The 21,180-nt window shown below is 43.4% G+C and overlaps 1 protein-coding gene across 1 annotated transcript in view; it reads right to left on the bottom strand.

Annotated features, from left to right (window-relative positions):
* Positions 1-21,180, bottom strand: part of SCFD1 (sec1 family domain containing 1) — a 165,306-nt gene that overhangs the window by 74,475 nt on the left and 69,651 nt on the right. The window contains exons 11-14 of the mRNA XM_075330962.1: positions 8,123-8,262; positions 7,074-7,164; positions 1,527-1,600; positions 558-639 (exon numbers count right to left, since the gene is read on the bottom strand). Of these exons, the coding sequence (XP_075187077.1) occupies positions 558-639; positions 1,527-1,600; positions 7,074-7,164; positions 8,123-8,262 (387 nt within the window). The remainder of the gene's footprint in view (positions 1-557; positions 640-1,526; positions 1,601-7,073; positions 7,165-8,122; positions 8,263-21,180) is intronic.

Genomic DNA, 21,180 nt, shown 5'->3' with positions numbered 1-21,180 from the left:
ATGACTTTGATGTGATATTTGGCCAACTCACAGGGTATGATATTGTTTGGCCATTATCTGGCACGGCCACAGCTTAAGGTCCCGTCACACATAACGAGATCGCTAGCGAGATCGCTGCTGAGTCACGGTTTTGGTGACGCAGTAGCGATCCCGTTAGCGATCTCGTTATGTGTGACACCTACCAGCGATCAGGCCCCTGCTGTGAGATCTCTAGTCGTTGCAGAATTGTCCAGGCCATTTTCTTCAAAGGCGATGTCCTGCTGGGCAGGACGCATCGCTGTGTGTGACACTGTGTGACAGGGTCACAGTGACTGCTGAGATCGTTATACAGGTCGCTACTGCGACCTGTATTGTTCCTGCATCGCTGGTAAGGTCTGACTGTGTGACATCTCACCTGCGACCTCCCAGCAACTTACCTGCGATCCCTATCAGGTCGCATCGTTTTCGGGATCGCTGGTAAGTCGTTGTGTGTGACTGGGCCTTAAGAGAAGCACTTGGCCTTTCTCACTATTTGTAGCCACACAAAGCAGTGAAAAATTTAACATTTCACAACTGACCTTGATATGCTCCAAAACTGCAGTGGCCACATTGGTATGTAGATCTATGAGCCTCTTCTTTTCTAGAAGTTCTGGAAGAGAGCTGAAGGACACGAGAGGAAGACATATTCACCATGCAGAAGTCTGGATAGCAAGAAACAAGTCAAGAAAAGATGGACACAAAAGAAAGTATACAGATAGCACAGCACGGGATCACAGCTGATTCGTTCTGTGAGGTAAAACATTTCCCTGTTTGTTTTTAAAAAATGTTTACCTCAAAAAAAGGTTAATATGTGATCCCATACTGTAATGTCTTTATACTCTTTTTTTTTCCTCCCCTGCCCAGGAGATGTGCTATGATCAGACCATGTCCCTGTATAGTCAGACACGGCCATTACACAGCACACAGCAGGGACACATATAGAAGATTATCTCAGCCCAGGAGCTGTGGTATCATCAGACCATGTCCCTGTACGGTCAGACACGGCCATTACACAGCAGGGACACATATAGAAGATTATCTCAGCCCAGGAGCTGTGGTATCATTAGACCATGTCTCTGTACGGTCAGACACGGCCATTACACAGCAGGGACACATATATAAGATTATCTCAGCCCAGGAGCTGTGGTATCATCAGACCATGTCCCTGTACGGTCAGACACGGCCATTACACAGCACACAGCAGGGACACATATATAGGATTATCTCAGCACAGGAACATTTTATATAACATCCAATTGTGGAACTTATTATTCAAAGATCTATTGATTAAGACTAACATTGTTAGTGGGAAAAACCCCTTTAACGGGAAAACCCCTTTAACTTAACTTTAGGAAATAAATAGAAAGCAATTTTAATATAAATAGTAACGTGGAAAATTAATCAATAAAAGCACAAAAACATAAAAAAAATGTTTAACTTAAAAAAGCCATCAATAGGTAATTTCCTGGTAATATATTTCCTATAAACAGCATCTACCCAGCACCTACCTGACCGCAGACGTAAGTTTTGCTGTGTTGTCGGACAACATACTGATTGCACCTTCATCTTCACCTTCCAAGCCCTGAGAAAAACAGAGAGACATGAAACTCCATATGGGAATCAAAATTAATTTACAAGGTTACCAAGATATATACAATCAGCACATGTACAGTACAGACAAAATGTTTGGACACACCTTCTCAAAGAGTTTTCTTTATATTCATGACTCTGAAATTTGTAGATTCACATTGAAGGCATCAAAACTATGAATTAACACATGTGGAATGAAATACTTAACAAAAAAGTGTGAAACAACTGAAAATATGTCTTATATTCTAGGTTCTTCAGAGTAGCCAAATTTTGCTTTGATCACTGCTTTGCACACTCTTGGCATTCTTTTGATGAGCTTCAAGAGGTAGTCACCGGAAATGGTCTTCCAACAGTCTTGAAGGAGTTCCCAGAGATGCTTCGCACTTGTTGGCCCTTGTGCCTTCACTCTGTGGTCCAGCTCACCCCAAACGATCTCAATTGGGTTCAGGTCTGGTGACTGTGGAGGCCAGGTCATCTGGCGTAGCACCCCATCACTCTCCTTCTTAGTCAAATAGCCCTTACACGGGGTCATTGTCCTGTTGAAAAATAAATGATGGTCCAACTAAACGCAAACCGGATGGAATAGCACGCAGTTGAAAGATGCTGTGGTAGCCATGCTAGTTCAGTATGCCTTCAATTTGGAATAAATCCCCAACAATGTCACCAGCAAAGCACCCCCACACCATCTCCTCCATGCTTCAGGGTGGGAACCAGCCATGTAGAGTCCATCCGTTCACCTTTTCTGCATCGCACAAAGACACGGTGGTTGGATCCAAAGATCTCAAATTTGGACTCATCAGACAAAAGTACAGATTTCCAGTGGTCTAATGTCCATTCCTTGTGTTCTTTAGCCCAAACAAGTCTCTTCTGCTTGTTGCCTGTCCTTAGCAGTGGTTTCCTAGCAGCTATTTTACCATGAAGGCCTGCTGCACAAAGTCTCCTCTTAACAATTGTTCTAGAGATGTGTCTGCTGCTAGAACTCTGTGTGGCATTGACCTGGTCTCTAATCTGAGCTGCTGTTAACCTGCGATTTCTGAGGCTGATGACTCGGATAAACTTATCCTCCGCAGCAGAGGTGACTCTTGGTCTTCCTTTCCTGGGGCGGTCCTCATGTGAGCCAGTTTCTTTGTAGCGTTTGATGGTTTTTGCCACTGCACTTGGGGACACTTTCAAAGTTTTCCCAATTTTTCAGACTGACTGACCTTCATTTCTTAAAGTAATGATGGCCACTCATTTTTCTTTAATTAGAATTTGTATTATGGCAAGAAAAAAGCAGCTAACAGTCTATTCAGTAGGACTATCAGCTGTGTATCCACCAGACTTCTGCACAACACAACTGATGGTCCCAACCCCATTTATAAGGCAAGAAATCCCACTTATTAAACCTAACAGGGCACACCTGTGAAGTGAAAACCATTTCCGGTGACTACCTCTTGAAGCTCATCAAGAGAATGCCAAGAGTGTGCAAAGCAGTAATCAAAGCAAAAGGTGGCTACTTTGAAGAACCTAGAATATAAGACATATTTTTAGTTGTTTCCCAATTTTTTGTTAAGTATTTCATTCCATATGTGTTAATTAATAGTTTTGATGCCTTCAATGTGAATCTACAATTTTCAGTCATGAAAACAAAGAAAACTCTTGGAATGAGAAGGTGTGTCCAAACTTTTGGTCTGTACGGTACCTGTGAGTACATACCACTCTTAAAAGAACACTTTAGCCCCAAGGCATCAAGGTGTTTATGCAGAAATACTGAAGTAAAACTCTGAAAAGTAGCAAAAGTTTTGCATAATGCAAATTTGCAAAAACAAAATTTCAACTTTTACCCATTTTTTGTCAGCTTAGCCAAAAATCGGCGGAGCTGAGTTGGGTCAGGGTGTGGCTATGCCTGACCAATTCTTCAAAAGTGGATGTTTAGATCCTGTCCTTTACTCATGGCACTGTCCTTAGTCAAAATTGTGCGTGAGCCCGCTCCAAGAAGGAAAAGCATGACATGGCACAGTTCGAATGGGAGTGCTCACTTATTCTTCTCTGGACAATCAACGTTCCAGATGTCCCAAACAGTCTGACGAGACGTCATCATATCAAGTAACTTAGCGGGAAGTAACTGGACTGGACTTTACATTTATTTTCTCTGATGAAGCCCTCTGTAGACTATTTGGGACATCTAGAAGAATGATTATCTAGAGAAGAGCAGGTAAGCACTACCATGAGTCCTGTGTCTGCCAACAGTTAAGCCTCCTGAGACCATTCATTTGTGGGGGCTTCTCATCCATGGAGGGGGCTCACTCACAACTTTACATAACAACATTGCCATGAATTAAGAATGGGATCTAAACATCCTCCAAGAGCACCTTCTCACAACCATCCAGGAGCAAATTGGTGATGAGCAATGGTTTTCCAAGTATAATGGAGACCATGTCACAAGGCAAACGTGATAACTAAGTGGCTCGGTGAACAAAACATTAAAATTTTGGATCCATGGCCAGGGAACTCCAGAGAGCTCAATTCCATTCAAAACCTGTGGTAAGTCCTCAAAAAGAGGTTGGGCAAACAAATCCACAGAAATTGTGATAAATTTCAAGCACTGATCAGTCTAGAATGTATTACATCAGGTCGGTATTTGTCCCAGAAGCTGACATTCAGCATGAAAAAAGTCAACCTTGTTAATATTGAGTGTTTACATAAACTTGATGTATTTGTGAATAAAAGCCTCAAAACTTGTGATTTTCTGATCTTTGTCCTTCAATAACCATAGAAACATCAAACTAAAAGATCCTGAAACACGGAAGCAGCAAACTGAGAGAAAACCAAAATTTGTCAGTTTGTAAACTTTTGGTCACAACTATAGAACATAAAGGAAACCCTTAAAGGGAACCCCTCGCCAGATTTGTCCACTATAAGCTCAGGCCGCCACCAGTTCTTATATACAGCATTCTATAATATTGTATATAAGTGCCCAGGCCGCACTGTATAACGTAAGAGACACCTTTTATTATACTCACCTGCACACACTGCAGTTCTGTATAGTATTCCCCCGACACACACTGCTCCTTTGTATAATATCCCCCCATACACTGCTCCTCTGTATAATATCCCCCCATACACTGCTCCTCTGTATAATATCCCCCACACACAAACTGCCCCTCTGTTAAATATCCTCCCACATACAGTGCCCCTCTGTATAACAGTGCCCAATGTACATTACCTTTCTGTATGACAGAGGACAAACGTTTTCTGTAGGTCTTCACAGGTTTGGCACACACTGTTGGTGGTATGTTGGCCCATTCCTTCATGCAGATCTCCTCTAGAACAGTGATGTTTTGGGCCTGTCGCTGGGCAACACGGACTTTCAACTCCCTCTAAAGGTTTTTAATGGGGTTGAGACCTGGAGACTGGCTAGGCCACTCCAGGAACTTCATATGCTTCTTACGAAGCCACTCCTTCATTGCCCTGGCGATGTGCTTGGAATCGTTATCATGCTGAAAGACCCAGCCACGTTTCATCTTCAATGCCCTTGCTGATGGAAGAAGGTTTGCACTCGAAATCTCACAATACATGGCCCCATTCATTCTTTCATGTACATGGATCAGTCGTCCTGGTCTCTTTGCAGAGAAACAGCCTCAAAGCATGATGTTACTACCCCCATGCTTCACAGTAGGTATGGTGTTCTTTGGATGCAACTCAGCTGCATCCTCCAAACACGACGAGTTGTGTTTCTACCAAACAGTTCTACTTTCGTTTCCTCAGACCATATGACATTCTCCCAATACTCTTCTGGATAATCCAAATGCTCTCTAGCAAACTTCAGACGGGCTCAGATATGTACTGGCTTAAGGAGGGGAACACATCTGGCACTGCAGGTTCTGCGTCTCTGGCGGCATAGTGTGTTACTGATGGTAGCCTTTGTTACGGTGGTCCCAGCTCTATGCAGGTCATTCACAAGGTCCCCCCGTTTGGTTATAGGATTTTTGTTCACTGTTTTTGTGATCATTTTGACCCCATGGGGTGAGATCTTGCATGGAGCCCCAGATCGAGGAAGATTATCAGTGTTCTTGTATGATTTTCTGGATTTGTTTTCTTATTTTGTCTCGCATAGTAGTGGTCTACCTATGATATCAATTACAGGCCTCTCTCATCTTTCTAAGTGGGAGAACTTGAACAATTGGTGGCTGACTAAATACTGTTTTTCTTCACTGGAAACATGGCTGCTACAAAACATATAAGGCAGACAAAAAAAAAAAGGTTAAAACATGATTGACAAGAGAAAAAGAATGGATGAAATAGGGGGTTGGAAATATTAATCCCGTAGTTTTCCCCAGTGAAGTATCAGAGCACTGATAATAGGATGCACAATAAGTATATAACCAAGGCATTGTCCACAGAAAAATAATATAATCATCCAGTCTTTTTCTCTTGATATTTGTGCTTTCAACCTTTTGTTTTTGTCAGCCTTATATGTTTTGTATCAATAAAAGCCATGTTTATATACAAGTCCCCCTCCTGGTATATATCCTCATCCTGGGCCCCTCCTGGAATATATGTCCTTCTCCTGGTATATATGTCCCCATCCTGGGTCCCTCCTGGTATATATGTCCCCATCCTGGGCCCCTCCTGGTATATATGTCCCCATCCTGGTTTTTGTCCCCATCCTTGTATATATTTCCCCTTCCTCGGCCCCTCCTGGTTTATATGTCCCCCATCATGGGCCCATTCTGGTATATATGTGCCCATCCTGGTTTTTGTCTCCTACCTGGTATATATGTCATCCTTCTTGTATATATGTCCCCTTCCTGGGCCCCTCCTGGTTTATATGTCCCCCATCCTGGCCCCTTCCTGGTATATATGTCTCTGCTCTGCCTCTAATGCCCCCCCCCCAAAAAAACAGGTAACATTATGTTAACAAAAATACCTCAATAAGCACCGAGGTTTTCATGCACTACAAGTCTCCAATCTGCTTTAAAAAAAAATCCCAGTAAGTAATTAATGAGTTTGCTCTGTTTTTTTTTTTAAAAATTGCTTTGAAGAGGAGAAAATCTTTTTCAATCAGAAAAATCTCCTAACATTACAGGGCTGTCACTCCAGCAGTTCTACTGGAAAGAGTGTAGCTTAAATGTCAGAGCTGTAATGGCATTGCTAACACATTATACTATCATTTCTCTGTCTTGAGAGGTTGAGGGGGTTTACAGTCAGTCTTCAAACATTTAATTGTATCAGGAACTCTGTGGTACAAGTATTGCTACCTCATTTTTAGCAGGTCTGGCAGATCTACATGGTTTCCAATATCAACTGAAGCCATAATGCATTTGGAAAACAGTAAATTCTTGCCACAGTGAACTATTACAATGCACAGGCAGTGTGTAAAGAGCGGTATAACACTAGATTTGAATTGTCAAAATGATTTATAATGCAACAATGCAAAGGAAAACATGTTGTGATATTTGCTCATAGTGATATAATATCCTTACCATTATAGTTTTCAGTCTTTTCACTTCATCCTCTTGGTTCCGGTAAGATTCAAGCTCTTGCTGCACCGATTCAGCAACTTCAGGGAAAGGGCTGGGGAAAAAAAAAATCACAAAGAGTGCGACCGTCTGAGCAGCAAACACTGTGCATCCAACTGCTTTATGGTCTGGTCTATGGCCCTCCTTATTCACAACATGGATTGATAGGGCCCCGGTCTCCATAAGTTACTGGGCTGTAGGCGGAATTTCACTGCTCGTCACAGCCCAGAAGGGGCAGCTACTGAAATAAGTGTTTTGCCTCTTTCCCGGCCCAGGAGCTGTGGTATGATCAGACCATGTCCCTGTACGGTCAGACACGGCCATTACACAGTACACAGCAGGGACACATATACAAAATTATCTCACCACAGGAGATGTGGTATGATTAGACCATGGCCCATGTACGGTCAGACACGGCCATTACACAGTACACAGCAGGGGCACATACATAAGATCTCACCACAGGGGATGTGGTATGATCAGACCATGCCCCATGTACGGTCAGACAATGCCATTACACAGTACACAGCAGGGACACATATATAAGATTATCTCAGCACAGGAGATGTGGTATGATCAGATCTTGTCCCTGTAAGGTCAGACACGGCCATTACACAGTGCACAGCAGGGGCACATATATAAGATTATCTCAGCACAGGAGATGTGGTGTGATCAGACCATGTCCCTGTACGGTCAGACACGGTCATTGAACAGTACACAGCAAGGGCACATATATAAGATCTCAGCACAGGAGATGTGTTATGATCAGACAATGCCCCATGTACGGTCAGACACGGCCATTACACAGTACATAGCAGGGACACATATATAAGATTATCTAAGCACAGGAACATTTTTTTTAATCATGCTCTATTGTATAAATCATAACTATTCCAAGATCTATTGATTAAAATCAACTTTGTTTGTGGGAAAACCACTTTAAGTATAATTTAAATGAACAGTTACAGGTTTAGAGTAACAACAAATAGTGATAAAGATGACGTATTATTTACCTGCCTTTGTGTTTTTGCCAGAATTTGTCGGCCACTGTTAAATCGTAGGACTTCTTGTTTTTCTTCTTAGGCCGGGCACCAGAAGGGCTGCTTTCTACGGATGCTGACTCCTCCAGATTTACCCTGTTTAAGTGAAAGTCCTACAACAAAAGAGATAAGAGATGAGTGAGGTGTCAGAAAAGGTTACGGTGGTCATCTACTACTAAAGAAGGAAGCTAAAATCTTATTACTTTACACTATGCACTGTACGGGACTCTGAAGACGCTCCAGTCCTCTCCGGAGAGTGGTTACAGCCTCCAGCACTCTCCTTTCTGACGTGAATCTGTATTCACTATCACAAAATTCACAAGGCACCACCGATGTACAAGGAACATTTGAACATCTTCCATCCTCCCTAATGGTACTGAGCAAACCAGACGTGGTAACGCCAAAATAATACTACCACTAACGTTCCACAAAACCACATCTTTATTAAAAATAGGTAAAATAACTATGACGTAAAACAGAAAGATCCAATAGTGAGAGGATTTACGCACCATGATCTTTCAGCAGTGTAAATGCAACATATTGTAATTGTGTGCTGTCTATGGGCTGGGAGGATCACGCCATACTGCAGATAATCAGGGTAAGCCCCCTGCTTTACACATTGTGATTTTAGGATTAGTCTTGCGCTGTTACAATGATTGGATAGGGCGGTTAGGCCATCACATATTTAAAGGGAACCCGTCGGATGATGCATGCTCCCCGATCCTTGAGCGGCATGTATCAGGCACTGGCTGTATGATCTCAGCCAGGTATGTCTGACGGAGGATACTAGTCAAATAGGCAGGTACCTGGCGGATTCTCACTGCTCGCTGCCCTGGAGTGACAGGTCTTTCCCGGTATCCACACGTAGGCAAAGAATTGCAGGAGTCTTGAAAAATAAGGGTCAACACTGGAAATTATGAGTCTTTACATAAACTTGATATACTTCAGTAACTATACAAACCAGGGCTGTGGAGTTAGAAAGCCAAACCTCCAACTACGACGCCTCAATTTCCCTGACTCTACTCCATCATACATGGCTCATGTTTAAGTAATACATTTAATGTAGTACCATGTTTCTCCATAAATAAGACTGTCATATTATTTTTTTGCCTCTCAAAATGCACTAAGGCTTATTTTCAGGGTAGGGCTTTTTCTTGGGGAAACACAGTTGGAGGTAAGTTTACGGTCCCAAAAAGGCAGACCCCCGTTCCCAGGAGAATCATACTTTCCCAACCCTTGATGCCTGTATGGCTCCCAAGTGCTTCTGCAATCTTCAGTGCGCGCTCCCAGCAGGTATGTTCCATGCTTCTGGCTAACACACTCACATAAATCAGATCACACACGCGCGCACACGAGATCGTGCGCACGCACACACACACTACATCTGGCGATACTAATTGCTTATGGCCGACAGGGGAAGATGGGATGCAGTGCAGTGGGGCACGAGAACCTGCGGTGGAACACAGAGGACCTGCTGTGGAATGCATTGATGTGTTCCACCACAGGTCCTTGCGCTCCACTACACTGCATCCCAAGTTCCCCTGCTGGCCAGAAGCAATCGGTATCTCTGGATGTGGGGAGTGTGTGTGCGTGCAATCTGATGTGTGTGATCTAATATTCATGGGTTGTGCGATCTGATGTGTGTGGGTGTGCAATCTGATGTGTGTGATCTAATGGGTGTGGGTTGTGGGATCTGATGTGTGTGTGTGTGTGTGATCTAATGTGTGTGAGTTGTACGATCTGATGTGTGTGGGTGTGAGATCTGATGTGTGTTGGTGTGAGATCTGATGTGTGTGGGTGTGCAATCTGATGTGTGTGATCTAATATTCATGGGTTGTGCAATCTGATGTGTGTGGGTGTGCAATCTGATGTGTGTGATCTAATGTGTGTGGGTTGTGGGATCTGATGTGTGTGTGTGTGTGTTTGTGTGACCTGATGTGTGTGGGTGTGAGATCTGATGTGTGTGGGTGTACGATCTGATGTGTGTGGGTGTACGATCTGATGTGTGTGGGTGTGCGATCTGATGTGTGTGGGTGTGCGATCTGATGTGTGTGGGTGTGCAATCTGATGTGTGTGATCTAATATTCATGGGTTGTGCGATCTGACGTGTGTGGGTGTGCAATCTGATGTGTGTGATCTAATGGGTGTGGGTTGTGGGATCTGATGTGTGTGTGTGTGCAATCTGATGTGTGTGCATGTGCGATCTGATGTGAGTGATCTAATGTATGTGAGTTGTGTGATCTGATGTGTGTGCATGTGCGATCTGATGTGTGTGCATGTGCGATCTGATGTGTGTGCGTGTGAGATCTGATGTGTGGGTGTGCGAACTGATGTGTGTGGGTGTGCGAACTGATGTGTGTGTGGGTGTGAGATCTGATGTGTGTGGGTGTGCGATCTGATGTGTGTGTGTGTGAGATCTGATGTGTGTGTGTGTGAACTGATGTGTGTGGGTGTGAGATCTGATGTGTGTGGGTGTGAGATCTGATGTGTGTGGGTGTGAGATCTGATGTGTGTGGGTGTGACCTGATGTGTGTGGGTGTGCGATCTGATGTGTGTGGGTGTGACCTGATGTGTGTGGGTGTGAGATCTGATGTGTGTGGGTGTGAGATCTGATGTGTGTGGGTGTGAGATCTGATGTGTGTGGGTGTGACCTGATGTGTGTGGGTGTGAGATCTGATGTGTGTGGGTGTGCGATCTGATGTGTGTGTGTGTGTGAGATCTGATGTGTGTGTGTGTGTGAACTGATGTGTGTGGGTGTGAGATCTGATGTGTGTGGGTGTGAGATCTGATGTGTGTGGGTGTGAGATCTGATGTGTGTGGGTGTGACCTGATGTGTGTGGGTGTGCGATCTGATGTGTGTGGGTGTGCGATCTGATGTGTGTGGGTGTGCGACCTGATGTGTGTGGGTGTGAGATCTGATGTGTGTGGGTGTGAGATCTGATGTGTGTGTGTGTGTGTGTGTGAGATCTGATGTGTGTGTGTGTGTGTGAGAGAGATCTGATGTGTGTGTGTGAGATCTGATGTGTGTGTGACCTGATGTGTGTGGGTGTGAGATCTGATGTGTGTGTGGGTGTGCGATCTGATGTGTGTGTGTGTGTGAGATCTGATGTGTGTGTGTGTGTGACCTGATGTGTGTGGGTGTGAGATCTGATGTGTGTGTGGGTGTGCGATCTGATGTGTGTGTGTGTGTGTGAGATCTGATGTGTGTGTGTGTGACCTGATGTGTGTGGGTGTGAGATCTGATGTGTGTGTGGGTGTGCGATCTGATGTGTGTGTGTGTGTGTGTGTGTGTGTGAGATCTGATGTGTGTGTGTGTGTAACCTGATGTGTGTGGGTGTGAGATCTGATGTGTGTGGGTGTGAGATCTGATGTGTGTGGGTGTGTGATCTGATGTGTGTGGGTGTGCGATCTGATGTGTGTGGGTGTGCGATCTGATGTGTGTGATCTAATATTCATGGGTTGTGCGATCTGATGTGCGTGGGTGTGCAATCTGATGTGTGATCTAATATTCATGGGTTGTGCGATCTGATGTGTGTGGGTGTGCAATCTGATGTGTGTGATCTAATGGGTGTGGGTTGTGGGATCTGATGTGTGTGTGTGATCTAATGTGTGTGGGTGTGCGATCTGATGTGTGTGGGTGTGCGATCTGATGTGTGCGATCTGATGTGTGTGCGATCTGATGTGTGTGCGATCTGATGTGTGTGCGATCTGATGTGTGTGCGTGTGCGATCTGATGTGTGTGCGTGTGCGATCTGATGTGTGTGCGTGTGCGATCTGATGTGTGTGCATGTGCGATCTGATGTGTGTGCATGTGCGATCTGATGTGTGTGCGTGTGAGATCTGATGTGTGGGTGTGAGATCTGATGTGTGTGGGTGTGCGAACTGATGTGTGTGTGGGTGTGAGAACTGATGTGTGTGTGGGTGTGAGATCTGATGTGTGTGTGGGTGTGAGATCTGATGTGTGTGGGTGTGAGATCTGATGTGTGTGGGTGTGAGATCTGATGTGTGTGGGTGTGAGATCTGATGTGTGTGGGTGTGAGATCTGATGTGTGTGGGTGTGAGATCTGATGTGTGTGGGTGTGAGATCTGATGTGTGTGGGTGTGAGATCTGATGTGTGTGGGTGTGAGATCTGAAGTGTGTGGGTGTGAGATCTGATGTGTGTGGGTGTGAGATCTGATGTGTGTGTGGGTGTGAGATCTGATGTGTGTGTGGGTGTGAGATCTGATGTGTGTGTGGGTGTGAGATCTGATGTGTGTGGGTGTGAGATCTGATGTGTGTGGGTGTGAGATCTGATGTGTGTGCGATCTGATGTGTGTGCGTGTGTGATCTGATGTGTGTGCGTGTGCGATCTGATGTGTGTGGGTGTGAGATCTGATGTGTGTGGGTGTGAGATCTGATGTGTGTGGGTGTGAGATCTGATGTGTGTGTGGGTGTGAGATCTGATGTGTGTGGGTGTGAGATCTGATGTGTGTGGGTGTGAGATCTGATGTGTGTGGGTGTGCGATCTGATGTGTGTGCGTGTGCGATCTGATGTGTGTGCGTGTGCGATCTGATGTGTGTGCGTGTGTGATCTGATGTGTGTGCGTGTGCTATCTGATGTGTGTGGGTGTGAGATCTGATGTGTGTAGGTGTGAGATCTGATGTGTGTGGGTGTGCGATCTGATGTGTGTGCGTGTGTGATCTGATGTGTGTGCGTGTGTGATCTGATGTGTGTGCGTGTGCGATCTGATGTGTGTGGGTGTGAGATCTGATGTGTGTGGGTGTGAGATCTGATGTGTGTGGGTGTGAGATCTGATGTGAGTGATCTAATGTGTGTGAGTTGTGTGATCTGATGTGTGTGGGTGTGCGATTGGCGTCTGGCGAGTACGATTGTATGATTGGGGGGTCTTCTTTCTTCTCTCTTTTGGGGATTTCTGCTTTATATAATGACTGCAGTATTCTTTAACTTTTTTAGATGCATGGACACTTCATTATTGAACTGCGACTAGAGCAAATTTTTTGGGTAGGGCTGATATTAAAGCCTTACGCTGAAAATTCGTTTTAGGCTATGTGCGCACATAGCGTTCTGCCCTGCAGAAATTTCTGCAGCGATTTGAACAGCACACGGGCGCTTCAAATCACTGCAGAAAGAGTCCGTAATGAAAAAAAAAAAAGCAGATTCCATGCGCTCTGACTGCAGCCCCTGCCATAGACAGACCAGGAGCTGCATGCAGAGCACAGGAAAGAAGTGACATGTCACTTCTTAGAATGCGCGCTTCGGGCAGCGGCCGAAGCGCTGCGCTCTAAGACGCCACGTGCGCACGTCTCCTGCATAATCTTCATAGATTATGCTGGGGACGCAGGACGCATGCAGTTACGCTGCGGTGCAGATCGCAACGTAACTGCATGCAAATACGCAATGTGCGCACATAGCCTAAAGGCCCTGTCACACACAGAGATAAATCTGCGGCAGATCTGTGGTTGCAGTGAAATTGTGGACAATCAGTGCCAGGTTTGTGGCTGTGTACAAATTGAACAATGTGTTCATGATTTCACTGCAACCACAGATCTGCCAAAGATTTATCGCTGAGTGTGACGGGACCTTAAGGGTTTATTTTCAGGGTAGGGCTTATTTTTGGAAAATATGCACAAATGAAGAGTGGTCGTGCACTGCCTGTCACCTGCGGTGCCGCATATACCCGGGGTATTTACTTGCCAGTGATTCAGTCCAGAGCGGGGTGCGTGTCACAAAACAAGATCAAAGGATGATGATAAGGTAAGAAAGAGGACCGCACTCCTTCGCTGTGCTGGAAACTTTATTCAAACAGGTGCAAGGTAAAAAGCTGGAGGCAACCTGTATGCCAGCTCCTGCTATGGACAATAGCAGGAGCTGGCATACAGGTTGCCTCCAGCTTTTTACCTTGCACCTGTTTGAATAAAGTTTCCAGCACAGCGAACGAGTGCGGTCCTCTTTCTTACCTTATCATCATCCTTATTTTTGGAAAAACAAGGTAAAATGGTAACATCAGACATTTATTGGAAAACAACTTTAGAACACAAAAAACTTTAATAAATTCTGAATAGGCAATGCACTATGCAGTAAGTGGGGAAAAAAAAACGTTTTCAGCAAATAGTAAGGGAAAATACTAAATTCCAGGCCCAGCTTACTAATATTAATAATGGGTTAATAATAAAGTAAAAGTGAGCCAACTGATAAAACTTAACCTTTAATGTTAAGATTAAAATATCACATACTTAAAGTGCACCAAATCACCAGGATTTTCCCATATAAAGTAAAGCCAGTGCTATACTGGCACTATCATACTGATTCTATACATATCTTTAGTTCTCAAATTGGATGGATAGTTTTTGAACAATAGGCAAGTAAAGTTACAGAAATGCTGCTTTTTGATTGGCAGCAGCTAATGAATAGCTAATAGGTGGGTGGGGTTTTGCTATCTATTCCCGCCCCTGTCTGGTCTTGATAGATATTACATTGTATGGGCTACATTTCTAACACACCCCTATTACGTGACAGAAATGACTCATACCTGGAAGGAGCCCATACAGTCTATCATCTACAGAGGCCATGCACCAGACAGGGGCAGGAATAAATAGCAAAACCCCACTCACCTATTAGCTATTCGGCAGCTGCTGCTAATCAAAAAGCTGAACCTTTCTGTAACTTTACTTGCCTGCATTTCAAAAACTACACATCGAATCTGACAACTAAAAGTATGTATAGAATCAGCATGATAGCACAAGTATAGCACTAGTTTATAGTTTAGTTTATATATGGAAATCCTGGTGATTTGTTCACTTTAAAAAAGAACAACCCATATATATATCCAAGTATAACAGTCCTGTTGACCCAGGAGTATATGGAATCGGTTCACCGACCCAGCTCCAACCACTCAAACAGTCAGATGGTCTGTCATGGAGAGATCCTGATGCCCTATTGGGGCCCAATATTGCACTGGCTCTGTGTGATACCAATGTGATATGACTGAAAGAATGAGTGTGATTAGATAGGGATCCTAATCAAAAGATAGTGATCACAGGTATTATTGATCCATCCAAAATTCAGTATCAGAGAGATGTCCTCTGGCTGACCCTATTTCACTATGACCAAGCGTACGTGTTAGACAGGTCTTGAACAAACCACTATTATGAGGAAGGAACGCGTACAGTTCAACTTACAGGAAACTCGTGGCTAGCCAGAAACGTGTAGGAAACTGGCATGTAAAATTCACGGCTCATTGCAATATCTCCAGGAAACTGTGGTCGGCCAGTGGTCAACTAACAAAATGTGCAGGAAGCTACTGGTGCCCACAGCCGCGTCAGAAAGGAAGTGCTACAACATACAGTAATGTTGATGCATATTTCTGTTATTGTATAAGATTCTATGACTATAAAGTAGTTCTAATGCCTATGTACCATTGATTATTCATGTGCTATTAAAATAAATAGTATCTTACTATAAAGAATCTTAGTATTCGTGCCTGATTAGGATATCAGTGAGCGCTTCGTAAGTACGGGCTTTCAGCCCCTTTTTAGGAGAATTTAGCAAGACATAAATTGGCATAGTCGGCAGGATTACTTATATAAGAAGTAATTAACGAATTTTTGTAATTTAGAAATTAAAAACATATATTTGGCAAATTTCCAGATTCTTTTTGCATAGTGTCAAAATGTTCAGAAAACATAAGGATAATGTTAAGGAGGTTGTTGTGGAGATCCCCGGCTGGACTGAGGCTCCCTACAATTTTATAGTACATGAATTGGTCAATTGTAGATTGGCAGAACAATGGCAGGATAAGCTCAAGGGTTGTGAACCTACTGATGTTGTGAATGTACTCAGTAGTGTCCCTGTGAAAGCAGGTGATGTAGTGTCTTTAGGACGGCGCATCTGGATTTTGGCAAGTGCATATCGCGCGATGCATGAGTGTAATCTAAAGATGCAGAAGAAATGTTCCCAGATGGAACAAAAGATGATAGAATTAGGTGGCCAGAAAACAGTTCTGGAATGTAATACCCGACTGTTGAAGGAAGATCCCCGGTGAAGTGGGGGAATGCATATGAAGATTTAACCAAGCAACAACAAACACATGCATGGTTCACAGATGGATCGGCTCCTTATGCGAGTGGGAAAAGGTTGTGGAAAAGTGTTGCATATAATCCCAGATTGGAAAAATTTCTGTCAGTAGAAGGGGAAGGCAAAAGTAGCCAATATGCAGAACTCTATGCCATATTCTCAGCCTTATCTTTTGAAAAGGGAAAAGAATGTCATCTTTATATCGATTCTTGGTCAGTAGCAAATGGATTAGCCACATGGATGATGGTATGGAAAAAACACAAATCGCTAATTCATGGAAAAGAGATTTGGGGCAAGGAAGTGTGGCAAAGTCAATGATAGTGCCCTATTAAAAGCGATACCTCTTGGTCATGGTATGGTGTTTTCCGAGTGATCTTCCTCTAGTAGAATACTGATGATGCAAAATAATCCCTGGGATCAAGGACCGATTGTGATACCAATGTGATATGACTGAAGAATGAGTGTGATTAGATAGGGATTCTAATCAAAAGCTAGTGATCACAGGTATTACTAATCCATCCAAAATTCAGTATCAGAGAGACGTTCTGTAGCTGACCCTATTTCACTATGAACAAGCGTACGTGTTAGACAGGTCTTGAACAAACCACTATTATGAGGAAGGAACGCTTACAGTTCAACTTACAGGAAACTTGTGGCTAGCCAGAAACATGTGTAGGAAACTGGCATGTAAAATTCACGGCTCATTGCAATATCTCTAGGAAACTGTGGTCGGCCAGTGGTCAACTAACAAAATGTGCAGGAAGCTACTTGTGCCCACAGCCGCGTGTGGTCAGGTTACATGACCATGACTCAGCAATAACATGTTGGTCACAATTGCAATACTCGGTGCACACAACGTACACATTTTTGGTATAAAAATACAGGATTCGCTTAGTGAGATTAGGGACATTTCCAGGACGCTCAAAGTGGACGCACTGTTCCTGTGATGCAGAGGCCGGGTTGTTTTCCTTCTCACTAATCGAGTCCCTCTGATGAGAAAGGAAGTGCTACAACATACGGTAATGTTGATGCATATTTCTGTTGTTGTATAAGATTCTATGACTATAAAGTAGTTCTAATGCCTATGTACCATTGATTATTCATGTGCTATTAAAATAAATAGTATCTTGCTATAAAGAATCTTATCCGGGACTGGAGAAAAACAGGTTTAACACCGCGCTTGAAGACCACGGACATCAGTGTTGAACACACAATTCTTTTATTTTACTTCATTCCTACGCGTTTCGGAGACCACAACTGCCTCCTTCTTCAGGGAAAATTCTTTTCCCTGAAGAAGGAGGCAGTTGTGGTCTCCGAAACGCATAGGAATGAAGTAAAATAAAAGAATTGTGTGTTCAACACTGATGTCCGTGGTCTTCAAGCGCGGTGTTAAACCTGTTTTTCTCCAGTCCCGGATTTGATGTCTTGCTTGTACAACAGGGCTGCTGCTGGACCACCTTAGCACTCGCCTATGCCATTAAAGGGGTTGTGACTGGCACAACCCGACCAGGTGAGTGCACCATTTCCTTATACCTCTTACCCAGTAAATCGGGTAATACCCTATTGCGCCTTCTCTCTCCTATCTTTATAAAGAATCTTAGTATTCGTGCCTGATTAGGATATCAATGAGCGCTTCGTAAGTACGGGCTTTCAGCCCCTTTTTAGGAGAATTTAGAAAGACACTCTGGCATGCCAAAAAGACTCCCGCCCTGACAAGGACACTCAACAACTGACACCTACACAATAAGTGTCCCTTGACTGTCCAACAGTCTCCCGACGCATTTTCTCTCTATATAGGAGAATAATCAAGGGAATAAGATGTCCTCTACACTGACCCATTCTGTTTTGGGATGGTGTAGAGGCCATGTCAACAAAAACTTACTGAATAACATTTGTGCTGTCTATGAATTTGTTCTGAGAAATAGTATCGCCTCCATCAGATCCTCCTTCATGGATGACCTCAAATCTGGCCCCTCTACACCAACTTGAACCGTATAACGTAAAATTTCACATTTATTTACTCCTATAAAATCACCAGGTGGATAGATATGAGGACATCAATTCATGAGGAGAAGACAAAAAATAACGCGTTTCGGCCTAGGCCTTAGCCATGGTATAAGATATACGTCTATTTGGCCCAATTCCTTCAGCGCTGGAATTCACTTGTTCTGGCGGCAATAACCAATTTCCTCACTTTGCCAATCAGAGTTCCAGCAAGTTCTTCTGGCAGACTATCTCTTATTGTTGGCTGCAGCATGTGCACAATAATAGGAGAGAGATGTGAAGCAGCTTCAACAAGATCATGTAATGCTAAAGGATCATTTTGCTGTTCTCCTGTAGTAATGTCTGTTTGTTCATACTTAATCTGATGGTTTCCTCTAGCTGCCGTTTACCTTCATTATTCCCATTCATCAGTTTAATCATACTTATGTTTGAAGCATTCCGAAACAACACTGCAGAAGAAAAGAGTCTTAACTGGTAAACCACTTAAATATATATGTCAGAATCACTCACCTATAGCGGTTGTGAAAGTCACAACCCCTATTTTAGCCGAATATAAAGTGGTAAGCTGCAGCTCCCCGAGGTTAATGCATGGAGGTATATAGGAGAAAAGTTTTTTCGCCGCGCTCACACCACAGTACTCGATAGTATTAAATGTATGTCTGTTTATTCCATTGTAGGCACAGGTCAAAGCGTTTCGAGGGACACAGCCCTCTTCATCAGGACAGCAAGCCAAAAGACCATAAATATCAAGAGGAGAGGAGGAGCTTCACTATTTATGTACATAAAGTGCAGCACAGATTCATCTCAACTAAAAGCCGAGATTCTTTGATCAGGAATAAAAAAGACAATTTATAGGACATTCGATAACTTTCCCAAATTCTTATGAAAAAATATTCAACACATACTGCATTGAACTACTGCACCCAATTTATTATATAATTGAGGAGACAATCCATTTTATACCGACTCCATGATTCTGACTCCACAGCCCTGATAGAAAAATTTTACTAAATAATGTAAAAACACTGCAAAAAAAAAAACAAAAAAAATTGCGTCATTCTCAAGACTGCACTTAAGTTACAAAAAAGAAAAAAGGTATTCACCATCCTGGAAGTAGGAGCTCACAGATATTACTAGTAGTGATTATGCTCTATTCCGCTAATACACTACTTTAGTAACAGGTTATAGCAATGCCGGCTGTACAAAGTTCTCCCTCTGAATTCTGGATCCTCCATTTCTCCCCGTGCTCCTTCTGGATCATGCATAACTCAGCCCCAGTTCTATTTCTCCAGCACTCATCTTACCATCACTTAGCATGCAGAGAAAAAACACCTGAGGAGGAGATGCCCTCTGTCAGCTTCAATCAGATTTTTCATGTGTTAACTGGCTCGGGATGCCCTGTTCCAATCACCGGACCACAGGAAAACCGAGCTCTGCTGCAATGTACCGCGCACATCAAGACAGATGGAAATTGTAACAGAACAGTTAACTCTTTTTGTGAACAAAATCCTCTCTATAAAACATAATAAATAATCTCCTTTCATGCATAATATTCTCATCTACATATACTATAAGGGATCTTACAGCGCTTCATAGGACAACAGTGTTTGGATGGAAGTTACATATGGATTCCCGGTAATAGATGGCTCACCTAATTGGGATGTGTGCAGGATACAACACCGGAACATACGTCACTGGAGCTGCTGCCGATGTATATGATTTGCCAGATAAGGATATATACCTGAAATAGGGATTCTGGCACTGTTCACCGGCTAGGACAATCTTGATTTTATTGATAATACAAGGAAACTCTTATAAGTAATAGGTCAATGATTTTCAGGATTGTAGTGACCCATTCATCAGTACCACCCTGAAACGCGCTGATCAAGAAAAACATCTATGTATCACCAATACACTCAAAATTGCCCTACCTATTTGCAGAGCAGAGTGAGAATCTCTATTTTAGCTATACATCCTGCTCATTACAGATAAAACAAGACTGATGAAACATGTGACAAATTATATTTATTTTTTTACACGGGTTTTGGTTGTACAGTTTTTTCTTTAAAAGCGTTGCCCACTAGTAAGACAATCCCTTCCCCAAGGTAAAATAATAAAGCCTTTACTCACTTCCCGTACCGGCACAGTTCAAGCATTCCCAGGGCTCATAAGGTGTTGTGACATCATGCGAGTCCACCTCCAATCAGCACTGACTTTTCTCTCCCTGCTTTCGGACCAAACGAGTTACGCAACAGGAAGGGAGTGCTGCGGCTGCTCTCAGAGTGTAATTGGTCCAAAAGTGGGGAAAAAAAGCCAATGCTTATTGGACGCGGGCTCACGTGATGTCATAACCCCATGTGAGCCTGGTACCGCAAGCTGCAGGATCACTGGAACAGCGCCAGTATGGGAGGTGAGTATAGTCTATTATTTTACCTGGGGGAACCATGGAATCAGAAGTGGTTGTCCAAGTAGTGGATAACCTCTTTAAGTGGATTTTGAAGTGGCCAAAGCTTGGAAACCCACCAACATAAAAAATGTATTCAAAGATTATTTGAAGAGTATCTGAAGCAGCTTTGATTGTGGATTTTAGAATAAAAAAATGTATCATCCGTTGTGGGGCAGGTCCAGTCCCTCCCAGCCTGACCCAAAGAAAGTTGCAGCTTTTTCTGCAGCTCAAACATGTTCCAACAATGATAGTTTCTTATCAATCAAAATTCTGGAGCAGGTGACATCTAACATGTTTTCCACAACTACAATACTATGCAAGGACTGTTGAACTTTTTGACATGGAGGTATCGGGGAGCTGAAAACTAAATAGTAAGCCAGGCCATACTCAACCCAGAGACCCTGTCTGGGAAATGAACGAACGTGCAAGGGAGGAATGAAGGCGTTGTCCAGGTTTCATTAGGCTCTTAGAAAAATAAATCAGCAACCTTAATGTTTGTTTTTTTT

This window comes from Anomaloglossus baeobatrachus, chromosome 12 (assembly GCF_048569485.1).
Source record: "Anomaloglossus baeobatrachus isolate aAnoBae1 chromosome 12, aAnoBae1.hap1, whole genome shotgun sequence".
Lineage (NCBI taxonomy): Eukaryota > Metazoa > Chordata > Amphibia > Anura > Aromobatidae > Anomaloglossus > Anomaloglossus baeobatrachus.
The sequence above is the reverse complement of the archived record's forward strand: the minus strand, read 5'-3'. Positions and strand labels throughout refer to the sequence as shown.